General features: G+C 40.8%; 1 protein-coding gene across 1 annotated transcript in view; it reads right to left on the reverse strand.

Moving 5' to 3' along the window:
- The window catches only part of LOC131191691 (killer cell lectin-like receptor subfamily B member 1B allele B), a 38,977-nt gene extending 20,725 nt beyond the window's left edge, over positions 1–18,252 (reverse strand). The window contains exons 1-2 of the mRNA XM_058170099.1: positions 17,750–18,252; positions 11,918–12,019 (exon numbers count right to left, since the gene is read on the reverse strand). Coding sequence (XP_058026082.1) covers positions 11,918–12,019; positions 17,750–17,831 — 184 coding nt within the window. The 5' untranslated portion in view covers positions 17,832–18,252. The remainder of the gene's footprint in view (positions 1–11,917; positions 12,020–17,749) is intronic.
- Between the last annotated feature and the right edge of the window lie 3,069 nt (positions 18,253–21,321).

A 21,321-nucleotide genomic window follows, 5' to 3' on the forward strand; every position in this document is an offset into this window, starting at 1 on the left:
ACCACGGACGTTATGGGCATTACGGAAAGCTGGTTGGGCACGGAAGGGGGGGTTCCCCTAATAGAGATGTGCCCACCAGGTTTCCGAGCATTTCATCAGCCGAGGGCCCAAGGTAGGGGTGGCGGGGTGGCGGTTATTATTAGGGAGAGTCTGGAACCGAGGGAGACCACTGTGCCTCAGATAGCTGGGTGTGAAACCCTCTATGTGAAGTGGGGTCATAGGACTCAGGTGGGCTTGTTGATCACGTACCTGGCTCCTTGCTGCGTGACAACAGCCCTGCCCGAGCTGTTGGAGTTGCTAGCTGGGTTGGCAGTTGAAACCCCTAGACTGTTGGTCATGGGGGATTTCAACTTGCCATCAACTGGCACGGCATCCTCGACCACTCGGGAGTTCATGGCTTCCATGACGGCCATGGACCTGACTCAATTAATTGATGGCCCTACTCACATTGGGGGAGGCATCCTAGACTTGGTTTTTATCTCTGGCCAGTGGTTGAATGATCTGATTCTAAAAGATTTAGTTATCGACCCTTTGTCATGGTCAGATCATTATCTCCTTCGTCTGGACTTTCAGACCGCTACCCACCGCTGCAGGGAGACGGAACCAATGCGTTGGTTCCGTCCCAGGCGCCTGATGGACCCTGAGAGGTTCCTGACGGAGCTTGGGCCGTTTCCCGAGAATCTGGCCCATGGCACGACTGAAGAGCTGGTCGCAGCCTGGGAACAGGCTGGAGCTTCGGACCGTGTCGTGCCTTTGCGGCCTCTGACCCGGCGTCGGTCTCAACCAGCTCCTTGGTTCTCTGAGGAGCTGAGGGAGATGAAACGCCGGGGAAGACGCCTAGAGAGTGTATGGAGATCCAGCCGTTCTGAGGCTGACCGGACACTAGTTAGGTCCTATAGCAGGACCTACCTAGTGGCACTGAGGGATGCGAACGCCCACGCTTCTCCTCATTGCATCGGCAGATAACCGCCCGGCCGCCCTGTTTCGGGTGACCCGCTCTCTCCTTCAACAGGAGGGGCGGGAGGACCCCCTACAAGGGCGTGCCGAGGAGTTTAACGGTTATCTATACGATAAAATCATTCAGCTTCGGGACGGATTGGATCAAAATTGGGTAGATCCAGACGAGAGTCCGAGACCCATCTTGTTGAGGTGGTTTGGGATAATTTTGACCCTGTGACTCCCGAGGACATGGACAGGTTGCTGGGTAGGCTGAATGCCACCACATGTTTACTGGATCCGTGCCCCTCCTGGTTAGTACTGGCTACACAGGAGGTGACACGAGGCTGGCTCCGGGGGATTGCAAATGCTTCTTTGCGGGAGGGGGTCTTTCCCGCTGCCTTGAAAGAGGCGGTGGTGAGACCCCTCCTCAAGAAGCCTTCCCTGGACCCAGCTGTTTTAGGGAATTACCAGCCAGTCTCCAATCTTCGCTTTACGGCGAAGGTTGTAGAGAGTGTGGTGGCATGTCAGCTACCCCAGTACCTGGATGAATCTGTCTATCTAGACCCATTCCAGTCCGGCTTTCGGCCCGGATACAGTACGGAGACAGCTTTGGTCGTGCTGGTGGATGATCTCTGGAGGGCCAGGGATAAGGGTTACTCCTCTGCTCTGGTCCTATTAGACCTCTCAGCGGCTTTTGATACCATCGACCATGGTATCCTGCTGAGCCGGTTGGAGGGGTTGGGAGTGGGAGGCACCGTTTATCGGTGGTTCTCCTCCTACCTCTCTGACCGGACGCAGACGGTGTTGACAGGGGGGCAGAGGTCGACTCCGAGGTGCCTCATGTGTGGGGTGCCACAGGGATCGATTCTCTCACCCATCCTGTTCAACATCTATATGAAGCCGCTGGGTGAGATCATCAGTGGCTTTGGGGTGAGATACCAACTGTACGCTGATGATACTCAGCTGTACTTTTCCACCCCGGGCCACCCCAGTGAAGCTGTCAAAGTACTGTCCCGGTGTTTGGAAGCCGTACGGGTCTGGATGGGGAGGAACAGGCTCAAACTTAATCCCTCCAAGACGGAGTGGCTGTGGATGCCGGCATCTCAGTACAGTCAGCTGCAGATGCGGCTGTCTATCGGGGGCGAGTTGTTGGCCCCGATGGAGAAGGTACGCAACTTGGGCGTGCTCCTGGATGGTCGGTTGTCCTTTGAAGATCATTTGGCAACCGTCTCCAGGAGACCTTTTTATCAGGTTCGCCTGATCCGCCAGTTGCGTCCCTTCCTGGACCGGGATGCCCTATGCACGGTCACTCATGCTCTCGTTATCTCTCATCTGGACTACTGCAATGCTCTCTACATGGGGCTCCCCTTGAAGAGCACCCGGAGACTTCAGCTAGTCCAGAATGCGGCTGCGCAGGTTATTGAGGGAGCGGTTCGGAGCTCCCACGTAACACCTATCCTGCGCAGACTGCACTGGCTACCTGTTGTTTTCCGGGTGCGCTTCAAGGTATTGGTTACCACCTTTAAAGCGCTCCATGGTTTAGGACCGGGCTACTTACGGGACCGCCTACTGCCGGCCTCTATCTCCCAGCGTCCAGTGTGTTCCAGAGAGGGACTCCTCAGGGTGCCGTCAGCCAAACAATGTCGACTGGCGGCCCCCAGGGGGAGGGCCTTCTCTGTGGGGGCTCCTACCCTGTGGAACGAGCTTTCCCCCGGGCTTCGACAACTACCTGACCTTAGGACCTTTCGCCGCGAACTTAAAATTTATTTATTTCATATGGCTGGACTGGCCTGATTTTAAATTTTAAATATTTTAATTGTGGGTTTTAAATTCCTGTCATTTTTATGGGGTGTAATGGTATTTTAAATTCTCTGGCATATCGAATCAGTTTTTTAAGGGTTGTTTTAATTATGGTGTATGTTTCTGTTTGTATTTTATTGGCCTGTTCACCGCCCTGAGTCCTCGGGAGAAGGACGGTATACAAATTAAAACATTATTATTATTATTATTATTATTATTATTATTATTATTATTATTATTATTATTATTATTATTATTATTATTATTATTATTATTATTATTACATCATTATGTTGTTACTGTAGCTATTACAGTATCCAGAAAGCAATCCCTCATTTCTGTAATTACTGGCTGTAATTACTGTGTATCTGTATTGGCTTCCATTTTGACCACACGCTCAAAATAAACACCTCACTGCTGGGTAGGATTTATGTAGTGCTATAAAGGTTATAAAGGCAGACCTTATCTCTTCAGGTCTGGACGGAGAGAAACATTGTCAATAATCTAATCAGTATGATTGTTTCCTGGTCTTCAGTTCAAATGCACTTCTAGGAGAATTCCCCTGTGAGGAGCCCACATGCCGATCTAAACTCTTAGAGATTGGGTTGAACACACATATACCTAAATAGTGTTTGATTAGAATTAAAGGAATTTCCCAGGTCAGATTCAGCAGTTCATGATTTATATCCGTGTCAGATTTTTAAATTGCTTTTTGAGATGTATGATGGTAATTCCTACAGTTGAAATATTTTATTTATATTTTATTTTATGATTCTACCGTGTTTCCCTGAAAATAAGATCCTGTCTTATATTTTTTTGAACCCTGAAATAAGCACTAGGCCTTATGCGCTCAAAAGCCCAATTGGGCTTGGACCTCCGCTCTGGCTCCGCTTCGTTGAAAAAGCAATCTTGTTTAGACTGCTAACCCCGTAGTCTGTAGAGCTGTCAGGACATCGTAAATCATCGTCCAACAGCTTGTAAGTCTCTTCCCTCGGGCAAAGAGGGAGAGATGAGCATTCAGCGTTCAGCTGAAGGACGGTCTGGACCAAGATTGCAGCGATTCGGACGGGACGTCTGAGGGCGGTCTTGGTGATGTTGTGTGGGATGAGTTTGACCCGGTGACTCCCGAGGACATGGACAGGTTGCTGGGTAGACTGAATGCCACCACATGTTTACTGGACCCGTGCCCCTCCTGGCTGGTGCTGGCCACTCAGGAGGTGACACGAGGCTGGCTCCAGGGGATTACGAGTGCTTCTTTGTTGGAGGGAGTCTTTCCGGCCGCCTTGAAAGAGGCGGTGGTGAGGCCCCTCCTCAAGAAGCCTTCCTTGGACCCGGCTGTTTTAGGTAATTATCGTCCAGTCTCCAACCTTCGCTTCGCGGCGAAGGTTGTAGAGAGTATGGTGGCATATCAGTTTCCCCTTCACCTGGAGGAAACTGTCTATCTGGGGCCGCTCCAGTCCGGCTCCCGGCCCGGTTACAGCACTGAGACGGCTTTGGTCGCGTTGGTGGATGATCTCTGGAGGGCCAGGGATAGGGGTTATTCCTCTGCCCTGGTCCTATTAGACCTCTCAGCGGCTTTCGATACCATCGACCATGGTATCCTGCTGCACCGGTTGGGGGGATTGGGAGTGGGAGGCACCGTTTATCGGTGGTTCTCCTCCTATCTCTCCGACCGGTCGCAGACGGTGTTGACGGGCAGAGGTCACCCGCGCGCCTCACTTGTGGTGCCGCAGGGTCGATTCTCTCGCCTTTGTTCAACATCTATATGAAGCCGCTGGGTGAGATCATCAGTGGCTTCGGTGTGAGGTACCAGCTGTACGCTGATGACACCCAGCTGTACTTTTCCACACCGGGCCACCCCAATGAAGCCATTGAAGTGCTGTCCCGGTGTCTGGAGGCCGTACGGGTCTGGATGGGGAGGAACAGGCTCAAGCTCAATCCCTCCAAGACGGAGTGGCTGTGGATGCCGGCATCCCGGTACAGTCAGCTGAGTCCGCGCTGACTGTCGGGAGCGAGTCATTGGCCCGATGGAGAGGGTGCGCAATTTGGGCGTTCTCCTGGATGAACGGCTGTCTTTTGAAGACCATTTGACGGCCGTCTCAGGAGAGCTTTCCACCAGGTTCGCCTGGTGCGCCAATTGCGCCTTTCTAGACCGGGATGCCTTGTGCACAGTCACTCACGCCCTTGTGACGTCTCGCCTGGACTACTGCAATGCTCTCTACATGGGGCTCCCTTGAGGGGCATCCGGAGGCTACAGTTAGTCCAGAATGCAGCTGCTGGTGATTGAGGAGCCCTCGTGGCTCCCGAGTGACACCTATCCTCGCCGGCTGCACTGGCTACCTGTGGCCTTCCGGTGCGCTTCAAGGTGTTGGTGAATGTCTTTAAAGCGCTCCATGGCATAGGGCGGGATATTTACGGACCGCCTGCTGCTACCGAATACCTCTCACCGACCGTGCGCTCTCACAGAGAGGGGCTCCTCAGGGTGCCGTCGGTAGCGACAGTGTTGCCTGGCGACGCCCAGGGAAGGGCCTTCTGTGGGGGCTCCGCCTCTGGAACGAACTCCCCTGGACTTCGTCAACTTCCGGACCTCCGAACCTTCGCCATGAGCTTAAAACCTACTTATTCATCTGCGCTGGACTGGGTTAGTGTTTTAATGGGTTTTAATGGGTTTTTAGCTCCAAATTTTAATCCTGGCCAATTTTAATAAGTTTTTTAATTGTATTTTAATTTGTATTTATTGTATTGTATTTTTACCTGGCTGTGAACCGCCCTGAGTCCTTCGGGAGAAGGGCGGTATACAAATTTAAATAATAAATAATAAATAAATAAATAAATAAAAGTTGAAACACCCAAAAAAAGCCACAGAAAGTTTCTGGAGGCTTGAGGGGAGCGCTCCTTCCATAGCCTGAAAAGCTCCAGACTGGGGGGGCTCCTGCTTTCTTGCAGGAAAAAATGCAGCATCCAGTTTCCACGGCAGATATTGATTTATGATGGATTGTAACGTGGACGGAGCAGAAACTGGAGTTCTAGCATTTGTTTGTAAGAAGACTGCAAGCCCCTGAGGATATATTTGTTGCGAAGATAGGAGAGAAGAAAGCAAATGGCGTTTTGTGGAATCTGTGTACTGGAAACGAAAGTTAAAGAAATGCTTATTAACAGCTAGTGTACTAGAAGATATATAGGAAGATACTGACTAAATGGAAGAAATGAGAATTTTATGATTTATATTTTTTCTTCTTCTTTGGGATTATAGTGATTTAGAAGAAAAGTTTTTTGAATTTTTCTTTTTTAACCTTTTTTTGTCCGTTATTAGGTTATATATTTTAAAAATGTCTTTTAAGCAAATAGTACCAAAAGTCACTAAAATTTTGAAATTTCTTCAGTTCAGATTCAAAAATTAAAAGAAGAAATCAAAAAGGAATTAAGGAATTTTTACAGGAGTTTTGGAGAGTCGTTTTCAGAAATAGATCAAAATTTGATGAAATAGAGAAAGAGATGTTGGATTTTAAGGAAGTGGTGGAAGAGCAGAAGAGGAAATGAAAATGGTAAAGGATGCAATTGCAAATATTAAGCTCTTGTATTCAGATGGAAGATAATCTTGAAGAAATTAAAAGAAGAAATCAAAAGGAATTAAGAAATTTTTACAGGAGTTTTGGAGAGTCGTTTTCAGAAATAGATCAAAAATTTGATGAAATAGAGAAAGAGATGTTGGATTTTAAGAAAGTGGTGGAAGAGCAGAAGAGGGAAATGAAAATGGTAAAGGATGCAATTGCGCAAATATTAAGCTCTTGTATTCAAATGGAAGATAATCTTGAAGAAATCAATAAAGCTAATTTAGAGTTGCAAAGGAAAATAGAGGAAATTCAAAAGAATCAAAACAACTGGAACTTAGATAATAAGATGGAAGATATACAGGCAAAGGTAGATAGGGCAGATGAAGAAAGAGTAATATTACAATATAGATTGATGGAATATGCTATAAGGATGAGGGGGTTGAAGCAAAGTAGGAAAGAAAATTTAAAAGAGATTTTTACGCAAGCCTTTGCTCAGATAAAGGGTGTGGAGCCAGAAGACTTTGAGATTAATATTGAAAGAATTTATTGTATTAATTCTTGGTGGGCAAGACAAAATAGAGTACCGAGGGATGTGGTTATTTATTTTACAACTAAAAAGATCAGGTATGAAATTTTGCAAGCCTTTTATAAAAATAAATTTCAAATATTGGGACAAGATATAAAAATGATGAAGGAAATTCCTCCTAAAATGTTAAGAAAGAGAAGAGAATTTGCTTTTTTAGTGAATGAGTTTAAGAAACATCAGATATATTTTAGATGGGAAGTTCCAATGGGTTTGTCAGTGAATTTTAGAGGTAGAAAGTATTTTCTTAATTCAGTTATGAAAGCAAGACATTTCTATATTAATGTTTTAAAGAGTGGGAATCCTTTGTTGTTAGATGCTAAGTTAACTGGTTTGGAAACGATGGAAAATAGAATAGGAGAGGGGAGGAATGTTTAAGATGTGAATATGATGATTATGGTTAATTTTTGGAATTGATTTGTTTAGGATATAAATTATAGGATTTTTTGTTATTTGTTATTTGTATGGTATAAACCTATGGGATGATATTATTTAATTGTGAAGGATGGAAAGTAAAATTTCTGAATTTAGATAATGTTGTGGATATAATGATTTTAACTGTTTACTGTTATATTGTGGATGTAGTTTAAATGATTATTTGTTTTAATTGACAGTTTATAGACAGTAAAAGTTATGAAGTTAAGCTGGAAATACAGTATTGTATTTGAGAGACTTTATTCGAAATGATATTTGATTGATGGAGTAGTATTGGAACATCGGACATTAAATGTTATGACAATTGAAGAAATATATAAGTGATGAGAATTTGAGTTTGAGAAGCTGGATTGTAATTTAAGAAATGGACTGAAATTTGAAGGAATATATAAGTGGGGGGAAAAATTTGAATTTTAGGAGATGGACTAATTTTTAAAATGGACTGTAAGAAGAATGGACATTAAATGTTATGGCAATTGAAGAAATATATGTGATGAAAATTTGAGTTCGAGAAGATGGACTGTAATTTAAGAAATGGACTTATGAAATTTGAAGGAATATACAAGTGGAAAAAAATTGAATTTGAGAAGATGGATTAATTATAAAAATGGATTTTAAGAAGAAGTAATATGTGAAGTTGGTACTTTTTTTCTTTTTTATTATTCTTTCCTATCTCTTTATTTTTATTGTGAGGGGATTTAAAGTTTTAAATTTTTGAGGGTGGGAGGTTATGTATATTTTGTATACTTTAGCTTGTGATTGTTGGTCATAATACCCGGTATTTGCTCTGGGAAGTCCGGGGGGGAAGGGGGAGGAGGGGGGGAAAGGGGGGGAAATGATACATGGATTGATTATTAATGTACAGTAATGTTTGAAGATATGAAATTAAAATTTAAAATGATATTGGAGCTGCCCGACTGCCATTTCAGAAAGAAAAGGAGAGAGGGGTAGAAGGAGGAAAGAAAGTAGGTAGGAAAGAGTTGAGAAGGAGGAGGAAATAAGAAGGTTAGATAGGGTGGAAGAAGGGAGGAGTGGGGAAGGAGGAGAGGAAGTAGTAAAGTGAAGGAGATGAAGGATCGGAAAGTAGTAGAGGGTAGAGAGGGAGGTTGTGAAGAAAGGAAGTGGCAGTCGGGCAGGCCTGAATCAGTAATAAATAAAATTAATGATTAATGATGGATAATAGTTTGTACATAAATATGATGTTGGAAAATGGAAATAAAAATTATTTTCTTTAAAAAAAAAAAGCCCAATTGGGCTTATTATAAGGGAATGTCTTATTTTGGGGGAACAGGGTATTTCATTTACTGGACTTGCTTGCTTCTCACCTAGATTTAGATTCTGCTGCTATGTTTTCTCAATATTTTCATAGTTTAGCAGATACCACATGTCTGTAGGTTGAAAGAGGATTCAGTGAGATTTTAATTTAGACCCTGAACTAGGGAGAGATATACCTACATCTAAAAAACATTCATTAGTAAGAACTAACTGTGCAGTTAAAACTGTACGGAGGCATCAAATCTGACTATCCTCTGGCAATCTTCAACCTTGAGATAAATATTTAAACAGTGATCCATTTCGATTAGATTATGTTTATCTCTTCAATTCTCTTTCAACATATTCAGACTTGTAAGGCTGTTATTTTACACATTCACACCTACACATACTTCAGCTAATGTTAATAGATAACCACAGACCTGCAGCTATAGTCACTGCAACAGTTTTCCAAAATGTTCAGAACACCCCTATTTTTAGAAATGGACAGTTCCGGTTGCGAATAGCTTTTGTTTTCCCACCAATAAGAGTATATACAGCATGTCAGGCTGCCTCTGATTATATTTAGGAAAGAATACACCTTGACTTCATTTGCAAATAAAGAAAAGTACTTTTACTAAATACATCATGACTGCAGCAGTATAAAGTTGAATCTGAGACAAAATATGGCTAACATTCCATATCCCATTGTTAGTCCCTCCTCCCTCCAAGAGGTCAGCAGGTTTGGTCCAATGCCAGCTCCTTCTCGGCCCCCGTGGTAATCTTCTTCCGCAGGTCTCTGGCTGTAAATCATCTCAGGAATGCAATGTCCGTTGAAAGCTCGCGCTCTAACTTTCCTGTTGAATTCAAACTATGTCAGACGACACTCTTAAAGGGCCCTCTCTACCTAAACTGAATTCATGAGCTATTTACATTACACATAAAAACCCCATGCAATCTAACTACTGAATATAAAGAGTACAAAAGGATGTGAGGATTGAAGTGGAGGCTGACACAGCATCATGCTTGCATGAGTTATTTGGTGTTTTCTGTAGCGGCGTTTGAATTTGAGTTGCGGTCATTTTGACTGCAGATCTTTGTTAACGTATATTTTTTTTATAATGTCGGGGCCACTTTTTCCGCCCAAAAGAGTGTGATTTGGTCATCCAAACTTTGAAGAAACTGTTCTAACATGGTATGAAGAAGCAGAGAGTGATCTGCGTGAAGTGGAATTGGATTGCAACGAAAGTTTTGTAATGGACGATGAGGAACCCATTGTCACCGATTTTGACATCAGCGATGATGAAGCTCCCGATGAAATTGATGACCAGGTGCAATCTACGTCCACTAGTCACAATATTGCTGTGCAATTATGTGGACTACAGCCAGCACCTAGAGTTTGTCATTATGACCTCATGTCTGTAGTAGCGTAGCCAAAATAGTATGTCTGTGATTAAGGGTTAAATTACAACTACAAGCCATGTGGCCCCAACAATCTGGGTCCTCATTTTACCAACCTCGGAAGGACGGAAGGCTGAGTCAACCTTGAGCCAGTGGGAATAGAACTACCAAATTGCCGGCAATCCTTCTGAGGTCAGTAAAATGAGGATCCGGATTGTTGGGGAAATGTTTTGACTCTGTAAACCACTTAGAGGGGGCTGTAAAAGCACTGTGAAGCAGTATATAAGTCTAAGTGCTATTGCTACTGATCAGCTACCTTGATCTTCATCCATTCTTCTCTAACTTTCTTATGCTCCTTTTGTATGATAAATGGAACAGATAGTTCTCGACTTACAACCACAATTGAACCCAATAGTTCTGTTGCTAAATGAGACAGTTGTTAAATTGTACGACCTTTCTTGTCACAGTTAAGTGAATCACAGCAGTTGTGAAGTTAGTAACACAGTTGTTAAGTGAATCTGGCTGCCTCATTGAATTTGCTTGTCAAAAGGTCACCAAAGGTGATCCCATGACACCGGGACACCGCAACCATCATAAATGTGAGTCAGTTGCCAAGCATCCGAATTTTGATCACATGACCAAGAGTTGCTGCAATGGTCATAAGTGTGAAAAATGGTTACAAGTCACTTTTTTCAGTGCCGTTCAGCCGGTTCTATCCGGTTCAGGCGCACCAGTATCGGTGGTGGCAGGAGGCTCCGCCCACCCACCTGGACGTCATCACATCCTGGTTTTGATGTTCTGCGCGTGTGCGGAAGGTCCTGCACATGTGCTGAGGTGGCGCGTGCACGCTCACATTTGCGAATCAGTAGTTAAAGTAAGTGAATACCACCCCTGGTGTCGTTGTAACTTTGAATGGTCACTAAATAAACTATTGTAAGTCGAGGATTAAAACTGTATTTACACTGTCAGCGATTCCTTTAGAACACATAATTTGTCAATGTTCCTTTCTCCACTTCCACTGCCTTTTTTTTGGAATGATAATTTCCTATTGACGTCTGCAATCCCAACCTTGCTATCCTTCAAAAAAAAAAAGGGCAAAGCCTTGAAACCCTTAAAAATGTATATCCATTTTGAACAATGCTATATTAATGGTTTGTGTTTTTTCTCATCGGGGAGAAAAATGACTATCTTCTATTTGTGGTTTTAAAAATCTCATTTTCTCTGTTTTAATCCTTGCATGCTGCCCAAAGGCACTGGTAGCATTTTAAATTATAAATAATGCATTAATAATAATAATAATAATAATAATAATAATAATAACAACAACAACAACAACAACAACAACAATAACAACAACAACAGAGTTGGAAGGGACCTTGGAGGTCTTCTAGTCCAACCCCCTGCCCAGGCAGGAAACCCTACACCATTTCAGACAAATGGTTATCCAACATTTTCTTAAAAATTTCCAGTTTTGGAGCATCCACAACTTCTACAGGCAAGTTGTTCCACTGGTTAATTGTTCTAACTGTCAGGAAATTTCTCCTTAGTTCTAAGTTTTTGTTTTTGTTTTGTTTACATTTATACCCCGCCCTTCTCCGAAGACTCAGGGCGGCTTACAATGTATAGGGCAATAGTCTCATTCTATTTGTATATATTTACAAAGTCAACTTATTGCCCCCCCAACAATCTGGGTCCTCATTTTACCTACCTTATAAAGGATGGAAGGCTGAGTCAACCTTGGGCCGGGCTCGAACCTGCAGTAATTGCAGGCTTTGTGTTCTTAATAACAGGCCTTACCAGGCAGAGCTAAACCGGCCCTAAGTTGCTTCTCTCCTTGATTAGTTTCCACCCATTGCTTCTTGTTCTATTTATTTTTAAAATAAATTTGTTAGAAATGACTAGTGTATGTACAATATACGCATTCATGGAAAATATCAAGTTTCAAATAACTCACCCCAGATCCCCAGTGCTGTGAGGGCTGCCACAAGAATGAGGATTATAGCACATCCAGATCCTACCAGGAAGCAATGACCCCGAGGATGTTCCAGCAAGAAATCTGGAAACAAAGAGATAAGGAAAGAAGCAAACAAGGAAAATAAGACCTCTATACAGGTAGTCCTCAATTTACAATAGTTCATTTAGTAACCGTTCAAAGTTAAAACGGCACTGAAAATGTGACTTAAGAGAGGGCTGTAAAGCACTATGGAGCAATATATAAATCTAGATCCTACTGCCATTGCTAAGCAGGGCAGTCAAATAAGTCTCATTTGCAGTGGTTCTTAAAGCGAATTATTGCAGTTGTTAAGTGAATCATATAGTCATTAAGTGAATCTGGGTTCCCCCATTAATGTTGCTTGTGGAAGTTGCTAGTTTAATAGATAAATAGCTAGATGACAGATAGATAGGTAGATAGATAGATAGATAGATAGATAGATAGATAGATAGATAGATAGATAGATAGATAGATAGATAGATAGATATGGGGGGAGGGAGGGAGGGAGACAGAGAGAGAGAGAGATGGTAGATAGATGATAGATAAATGATAGAGAGATAGAGATAGTTGATAGATAAAGATGATGATGAAGAAGAAGAAATAGATAGATAAATCATAAGATCCAAAATCATAAGATACAAACAACAATTAATAAATCTTAATATATCAATAAGGTTTTTATCCCACCATATAAAGGGTGGGATAAAAATCTTTTAAAAACACTACCCCTTCCCTGGCCTTCTCCCATTGTAGATTACTCTTAGTTTATTCTTCCCTTTTCAGTTTACCAGCAAGAGTAAAGCACTGGGCATCATTGTTGCTAATCTCTCAAGGGAAAATGAAAACTAGGGAAGTGACAAATGAATCATCCCATAAGTGAAACCTTACTCAAACTACTTGCAGCTGAAAAATATTACTGAGTGTTGGAAAATCTGAGAGTTTGGTTCTGGGACCCATTATAAATTCCTAGAAGGACCATATTTATTTATTTATTTATTTTGTCAAATACATATTAAATAATATATATAAGTATAAGCATGAATTGAATACATAAAATGAATACAACTAAAAGGAACATTAGGACAGGGACGGTAGGCACGCTGGTGCTCTTAAGCACGCCCTCTTAGGAATGGGGTGAGGTCAACAGTAGACAGTCTTAGGTTAATGTTTTGGGGATTTTGGGATGAGACCACGGAGTCTGGTAGTGCATTCCAGGCATTAACAACTGTTACTGAAGTCATATTTTCTGCAATTGAGATTGAAGCGGTTTACTTTAAGTTTGAATCTATTGTGTGCTCGTGTATTGTTGTGGTTGAAGCTGAAGTAGTCAGCTATGCTCAGAGGCATGCTGTTCCTACTTATTTTTACCTCATATTGTGCAGCTATTTCCAGTTGTTGACCCACAAATTCTGTTTTTAAAGGTCTGTTGACCTTAAAATCTGGCTTGGCTAGGCTGGCTACAACACATTCACTAATAAAATATGCAGTTGATGGAAAATTAATCTAGATTTAAAAGGAAATAATGTACAGAACTCAGCCTTGACAGTTTAATCCAGTGTTAAATTTCTTCTTTCCTTTCATATATTTGAGTTAGTCATATCAGGACCTTATGAAAAACCCACCACAGAAATGTTTGAAAGGAAAGAATGGAGGTGTATGAAATTGGTAGCAAATGTTTCACACTTTGTTATGAATAATATTTTCCCCCAAATAATATATTTATACATACATTAGTATCTCACCTGCCTTGGATTAATCATTAAGTAAAATAAGCACGTTTATGGGTACACGTTTCTTCCCCTAGCCATCATATTCTTAACTCTTCCACTGCCACACTCAACTTTAATTTTCATAAAAATTTTAGTAGTTCCATGTTTCCATTATAGTGTAATAAAGTTATTAAAACGCATTAAAAAGTGTTGAAAGTGTGCATGTTTTTCTAATGCCTTAGTTATAAGTAAATAATTTGCTTATAGTGTTCAATAAATATATTCTGTAGGCTACCTGAGTAAGTTGAGTAATCAATATAAATGTTCTAAAAATAAATAAATAAAAGTTTTAAATTAATACAGCTGTAGGGTACAACCTGGGGGATGGCCTGGGAGAAAACTGAATTTATAATCTTGTTTCACTTTCAGTGTGTATTGAGTCTGACTGTTTTGTCAGTTGAGCAAGGGAAGAATTGAGGGGCACCATTGTTGATCTTAATCCAACCTTCTATCCCAACCTTACTCTGAAGAGCTGAAGGTGGGTCAGATAGACTTCCCCTCATTTTTAATTTCACAGAAATCTGGAACCAAACTGGAGAGGAAGTGAGTGGTCCAAGCTGGAGAGTGAAAAGAAAGAGGAAAAAAATAACTCAAGGCTGAAAAGTGAAAGTGGTTTTCTGGCTGGCTGAGGATCTGAAAAACCAAGTTCCTGTCAGAACAGACATGGGAGCTCCGTGCAGTTATTCTTTTTTTTTTTTCAAAATACAAATCTTTCCTTAAACAGTGTGTTATCTGAGTTCAAATATCTCTATGTGCCAATCTTCAACATTTACAACATCTTTCACTTAATATAATTCTCTAATCTTAAAATTATAATACGTTAAACAGTTAAACATTGTAAACCTATTCATTTTTCCTCTTAACATGTCCTCTAGTGAAAATACAATAATAACAACATTACACATAATTATCCTCCTCATCCTAACAATTATCATCTTATTTATAACTCTATCTAAACATATTTTCTTTTTTCTTTCATCTTCTTTTATTTCCAGTTTCCCCTTTTTGTCTCTAACCATTGATAAAATACTTCCCATATCACATAATATTCAGTTTGTTCTTTCTCTTTAATTGCTAATGTTAATCTATTCATTTCTGCACATTGTAATATTTTCCTAATCACCTTCTCCTCAATAGGAATCTCTTCACTTTTCCAATGTTATGCAAATATCGTGCAGTTATTCTGTGTCCATCCGGGCTCTATGCTGAAGAAAGGTTCAAAGGAGATATGAGCTACTTCCATTAGCAGTGTCTCGTGGTGCTGGTCTGAAGAAGGAGACCTTTTAGTCCCTGAGGCCTCGCTGCATGATTATGGACTCTGGAGCACCAAATTATAAAATCTTAAGGAGATTTAAAATTTAAAATCTCTCTAGAGGAGATCAACCCTGACTGCTCTTTAGAAGGCCAGATCCTGAAGACGAAACACAAATACATTGGCCACCTATTGAGAAGGAAGGACTCACTGGAGAAGAGCCCAATGCTGGGAAAGATTGAGGGCAAAAGAAGAAGGGGACGACAGAGAACAAGATGGCTGGATGGACTCACTGAAGCAATAGGCATGAGCTTAAATGGTGTCCGGGGGTTGTAGAGGACAGGAAGGTCTGGAGGAACGTTGTCCATGGGGTTGCGATGGGTCGGACACGACTTCACAACTAACAACAACAAAGGATTATAAAATCTTAAGGAAGACCCCTGTGATAGTCCTCTTCAATTGTGTTTTTGGTAGCTCAACTAACGTACCTTGTTTCCCCCAAAATAAGGCATCCCCTGATAATAAGCCCAATTGGGCTTTTGAGCACATGGCAATAAGGCCAAGTGCTTATTTCAGGGTTCAAAAAAATATAAGACAGGGTCTTATTTGCTGGGAAACGTACATGTAGCTCAACTAAAGTACAGCTGTAGCTCAACTTAAAAACCATTAGCAACCGTTCAATGTTGCAGTTCAAAAAGTTGGAAGCTGGAAAAAAGTGTGTTACAACTGTTTCTAATTGATAACCGGCATGCATTTACGATGGTTGAAGCATCACTTCCAACCATGTCCAAAAAAAGGTTGTAAAATTGGGCATGACTCACTTAACAACTGGCTTGCTTAGCAGTGGATGTTCTGCTCCTAATTGTGGTCATAAGTCAAGGACTACCTTTCTGCTAGCTCAGATTCTGTTTTCTTTCATTTTGAGGATTTAAGTTCATTCCTTAGTATAAAATAAGGGATGAACTAGCAACAAAATGGTCTACTTTAAACCATGAAGTCCTTTCTCCACATAGGAAGTATAAATCTTGAATATAATATAATATAAATCATATTATTTTCTATGTTTAATTTGGTCTTTTCTTTCCTACAAAGGGGTAATAAAAGTTTGCATTCTTCACAGCCTGCCTGCTTTTTTTTATGGTCCTTCTATATCAAAGAAATCTGATTTTTTCCCCCAGTCTTTCACAATTTGATAGCTTCAGATATTTCGGATTATAAATTGTGGCTGTATTGGGCAACGATGACCTTGCTGGTGGAAGATGATATTCCAAAAGATTTGGTGGGGAAGGTTGGATTATTCTGTTCTAGGCATTTTTCTATATTGATAATACTAAAAATACTGAAAATAGAATAGAATAGAATAGAATAGAATTTTATTGGCCAAGTGTGATTGGACACACAAGGAATTTGTCTTGGTGCATATGCTCTCAGTGTACATAAAAGAAAAGATACGTTCATCAAGGTACAACATTTACAACACAATTGATGGTCAATATATCAATATAAATCATAAGGATTGCCAGCAACAAGTTATAGTCATACAGTCATAAGTGGAAAGAGATTGGTGATGGGAACTATGAAACGATTAATAGTAGTGCAGATTCAGTAAATAGTCTGACAGTGTTGAGGGAATTATTTGTTTAGCAGAGTGATGGCCTTCGGGAAAAAACTATTCTTGTGTCTAGTTGTTCTGGTGTGCAGTGCTCTATAGCGTATACGACATGTTAACTTTTTCATCGTAAAGTTATAACTGATCTCTCTGTCACAAACACAAAGATTAAAACAAAACTGTGTGTGTGTGTATACATACATATGTACACACAAAGAGAGAGAGAGAGAGAAGAAGTATGCAAACATATACATATACAGGTAGTCCTCGACTTACAAGAGTTCATTTAGTGACTGTTCAAAGTTACAACGGCATTGAAAAAAGCGACTTATGACTGTTTTTCACACTTAATGACTATTGCAGCATCTCCTTGGTCACGTGATCAGAATTCCAATATTTGGAAACTGATTCATATTTATGACGGTCGCATTGACCCGGGGTTATGTGATCCCCTTTTGCGTCCTTCTGACAAGCGAAGTCAGTGTGGAAGCCAGATTCACTTAAGAACCGTGTTACTGATTTAACAACTGCAATGATTCACTTAACAACTGTGGCAGAAAAAGTCGTAAAATGGGGCAAACCTCACTTAACAAATTTTCTCACTTAGCAACATAAATTTTTGACTCAGTTGTGGCCGTAAGTCAAGGATTACTTGTATATATACTCATATGAAAGGCCTGGAGACAAAGCATATGTTATTTTAAATTAAAGTGATTTATGCCATGAAACACACTAGAATGGAAAACAGACTTTCTTCACTGCTCATTACTAGTTATGGAGCATTATTAGAAACAACCATTTAATCAGTTGTGGGCGCTCCATCACTGGAGATTTTTAAAAGAGATTAGACAACCATTTGTCTGAAATGGCATAAGGTCTCCTGCCAGAGCAGAGGGTTGGACTAGAAGACCTCCAAGGTCCCTTCCAACTCTGTTATCCTGCTGAAAACAAGAAATCTTGCCTAGTGACACAGTGAAAAGGCTGAAAGGTGAGAAAGGTGAACTCATACAATAGATTGCATCAATAAGATACCTGATCAAAAGAGAAATTGGCAATTACATTCTTTCCCTTATTGCTGAGATCCCCACGAAGATATTTGTATTGAGACCATCAAAACTATCTGCTTAGAAGCTCCCAATAACTACAAATAAGCCATAGATTACCTTGCAGCTGAGATTTCTTGAATCTCCTTTCCATTCTGTTTGGCCGGTAATTCAAGTATAAGTTACAGCCGTCTTCCTTCATTGTTACTCCAGCTACTAGTTTAATCTGAAGGAGGAAGAGCGATTTTGTACGAACTCTTCTTAGAATGAGCAGCAGCCCCAACCACTGAAGGTGGGCCACAAGATCGCACAGGAAGTGCTGTGAGACCAGCCTGCTTTGTTTCCAAGGCTTCCCACATTTTTATTTATCAAAATATATAAGATAAATTTCTGTTTCGAAGGCAGCAACTTCATTTATCAGAAAAGGAGAAAGCGAAGGAGGAATTTCACTCTTCAGCAACAGATCCTTTCTCATTTCTCCTCCAAATAGTTTCTCGTTGTAAAGTCTTCAGAAATCTTCCTTTTGGGTTATTATCTAAATCAATCAACATCACACCAAACCTTAATATTTGTTTTGAGGACCTGTATGCTGCACTAGCCAGAAAGAGAGCTGAGAAAAATATCTGCAGACTCCTCACATCCTGAACATAAATTGTTTCAACTTCTCCTTTCAGGATGCCACTATAGGGCATTGCATGCCAAAACAACTAGTCATAAAGATATTTTTCCCCATGACATCACTCTATTACTATCCCCATGACATCTATTAAAACATTTAAAACATTCTACAGCACTGGCTTATGCTTAAAGATGTAGTACGGCTGAATTGATATTATCTTCTCATCTTTCCTACTACCTTCTCCTTATCACTTGTTATTTGTATCTTATGATTTATGATCTATGGCTTATGACTTTGTAATTTGTACGTAACTGAAAGCTTACGCACCAGAGACAAATGCCTTGTGTGGCCAATCAAACTTGGCCAATAAAGAATAGTCCAATTCCAATTCCAATTCCCATAAGGGCCGGGATAGCTCAGGCTGTAAGAAGCCTGTTATTAAAACACAGCAGCCTGCAATTACTGCAGGTTCAAGCCCGGCCCAAGGTTGACTCAGCCTTCCATCCTTTATAAGGTAGGTAAAATGAGGACCCAGATTGTTGGGGGGGCAATAAGTTGACTTTGTAAATATACAAATAGACTATTGCCTTATACACTGTAAGCCGCCCTGAGTCTTCGGAGAAGGGCGGGATATAAATGTAAATTTTAAAAAAATGACAAATAACAATTACATCGACGAACATAGCCAACACACCTTCCTTCTCCTATTTTCCCCACAGCAACCCTGTGAGGTAGGTTGGAATGAGTGACTGGCCCAAAGTCGCCCAGATGGTATTCATGATTAAGGTGGGACTTAAACTCATGGCCTCCCGCTTTCTAACTGGCTGTGTTAACCAATAAACCAATCTGATTGTCTGAATGCTGCCAAAGTCTTATCTAAGTCAAGTCCCACCCATCTGGCCAAGAAACTATCACAGATTTCATTTAGTCTCTTCAATGGAATAGAATTTTTTATTGGCCAAGTATGATTGGACACACAGGGAATTTGTCTTGGTGCATATGCTCTCAGTGTACATAAAAATACAAGATACATTCATCAAGAATCATAAGGTACAATGCTTAATGATATTCATAAGGTACAAATTTAACACTTAATGATAGTCATAGGCTACAAATAAGCAATCAGGAAACAATATCAATATAAATCATAAGGATACAAGCAACAAAGTTACAGTCATAAGTGGAAGGAGATGGGTGATGGGAACAATGAAAAGATTAATAGTAGTGCAGATTTAGTAAATAGTTTGACAGTGTTGAGGGAATTATTTGTTTAGCAGAGCAATGGTAGCTTGGGATACATATCTACTAAATTTTGGAAACCACAAATGGCATTTTCAACCCTCATTTATAGTGATGCCATTAGAGCAGAGCAGGTTTGAATGATATGAAATTCTTCTTCTCAGGCTTCAGGCCAGCTGGTCTAAATGTCTATGGAGATTCTCAATCATCACAACCAGGTCGTGGTTGTCCCAAAGGTGCTTTTTGCAAAAGGCTTTCTTGGGTTTCTTTTGAAAACAGTTCACTTCTCATCCAAGAAGCTTCTTCAATTCTATCTGAAAGAAGTTAGAACTGAAGAAGCTTCTTTGTATGAGAAGCAAAACATTTTCAAAGGGAAAAAAAAACAAGAAAGTCCAGTTGCCTTTTGCAAAAAAGCACCTTTGGGACCATGTGACCTAGGTTGCTATAAAATAAAATAACATATATAAAATATGCTGCCAATTGATTCCTTTTCTCAGCATTAGAACCTCCTCTAGAGAGCCCGGTTTTCACATCAACTCACAAGACTTTTGGAACACTGTCCTTTGAACAGATGAGACCCAAAGTGGGGATGTCTGGCTATAATGCAGAGTAACACATTTGGCAAAAACCAAACGTATCAGCACAAACATCTTATATCAACCGTCAAATATGGCGGTGAAGGGGTGATGATACATAAAATATAATTTGAGCCTGGTCGTTTGTGCCCTGAGAACTCTTGGGTTGCTTTGTTCAATGATTCTTGTGTTTGTTTTCTTGGCTGGGAAGAGGTAACACAGATAAACAAGAGATAAGATTATTTGGCAGCTTTAAGCAAGGGACATGCTGGCTCAGTGGCTAAGACGCTGAGCTTGTCAATCAAAAGGTCAGCAGTTCAGCGGTTCGAATCCCTAGTGCCAGATAATGGGGGTGACCTCCTGTTACTTGTCCCAGCTTCTGCCAACCTAGCAGTTTGAAAGCATGTAAAAAAATGCAAATAGAAAAATAGGAACCAACTTTGGTGGGAAGGTAATGCCTTTGGCGTTTAGTCATGTTGGCCACATGACCACAGAGACGTCTTCGAACAGCACTGGCTCTTCAGCTTTGAAAGGGCAGAAAACCTGGGTAGCAGCATTTCAAATCATTCCAAAATTAATTAAATGATTAATTCTCTAAAATTGAGGAAATTCCTCTTACAGTCTCCAGGATTCTGTGTTTACACCATTAGAGAGATTTTCCTGAAATCTATGTTGTTTTTCTGTGAGGCTGGACAGATACCCTGGATATTCAAGACCAATGGAGATGCCACATTGGAAGGCTAAAAAAGGAAAGCCCTTCGTTAAATAGACAGTCTGCTAACCCTTCATATCTGGTATGGTTGGTATGCAGGATTCTCATCAGTGTAAGAACCCTTCTATTTCCTTGTGGTTTCACACTTCAGATGGCGAAAAAGAGCTCACATTTCCTTTGCAGCCCAAAGACCAAAGTATCATTTGATGCCCTCCATCTTGAAAGGATGTAGACATTAAACCAATCTTCTTTGTGGCCCCCGAAGACTTCAGGTAAGAATTTTGTCATTTTTTATTTCTGCTGATTAGCAATAGAGTTTTGTTAGGATGTATTTATGCTAGAGTAAAGGCCAAGAAGCAGAATTTGTTTTTTTCTTTTTCTTTTTTTTTTGAGAATTTTTTTTATTTTTAAAAACCACATACAATATATTTTTTGAACAAAACATCAGCCAAGTACATAATCAAATCCAACTGAGTTTTCCCCCACCCTCTTATATATTTTATTAATATATTTCCCTTCCCCCCTTTTTAATTTCACTATTTGCATG

This window comes from Ahaetulla prasina, chromosome 2 (genome assembly GCF_028640845.1).
Source record: "Ahaetulla prasina isolate Xishuangbanna chromosome 2, ASM2864084v1, whole genome shotgun sequence".
NCBI classification, from domain to species: domain Eukaryota; kingdom Metazoa; phylum Chordata; class Lepidosauria; order Squamata; family Colubridae; genus Ahaetulla; species Ahaetulla prasina.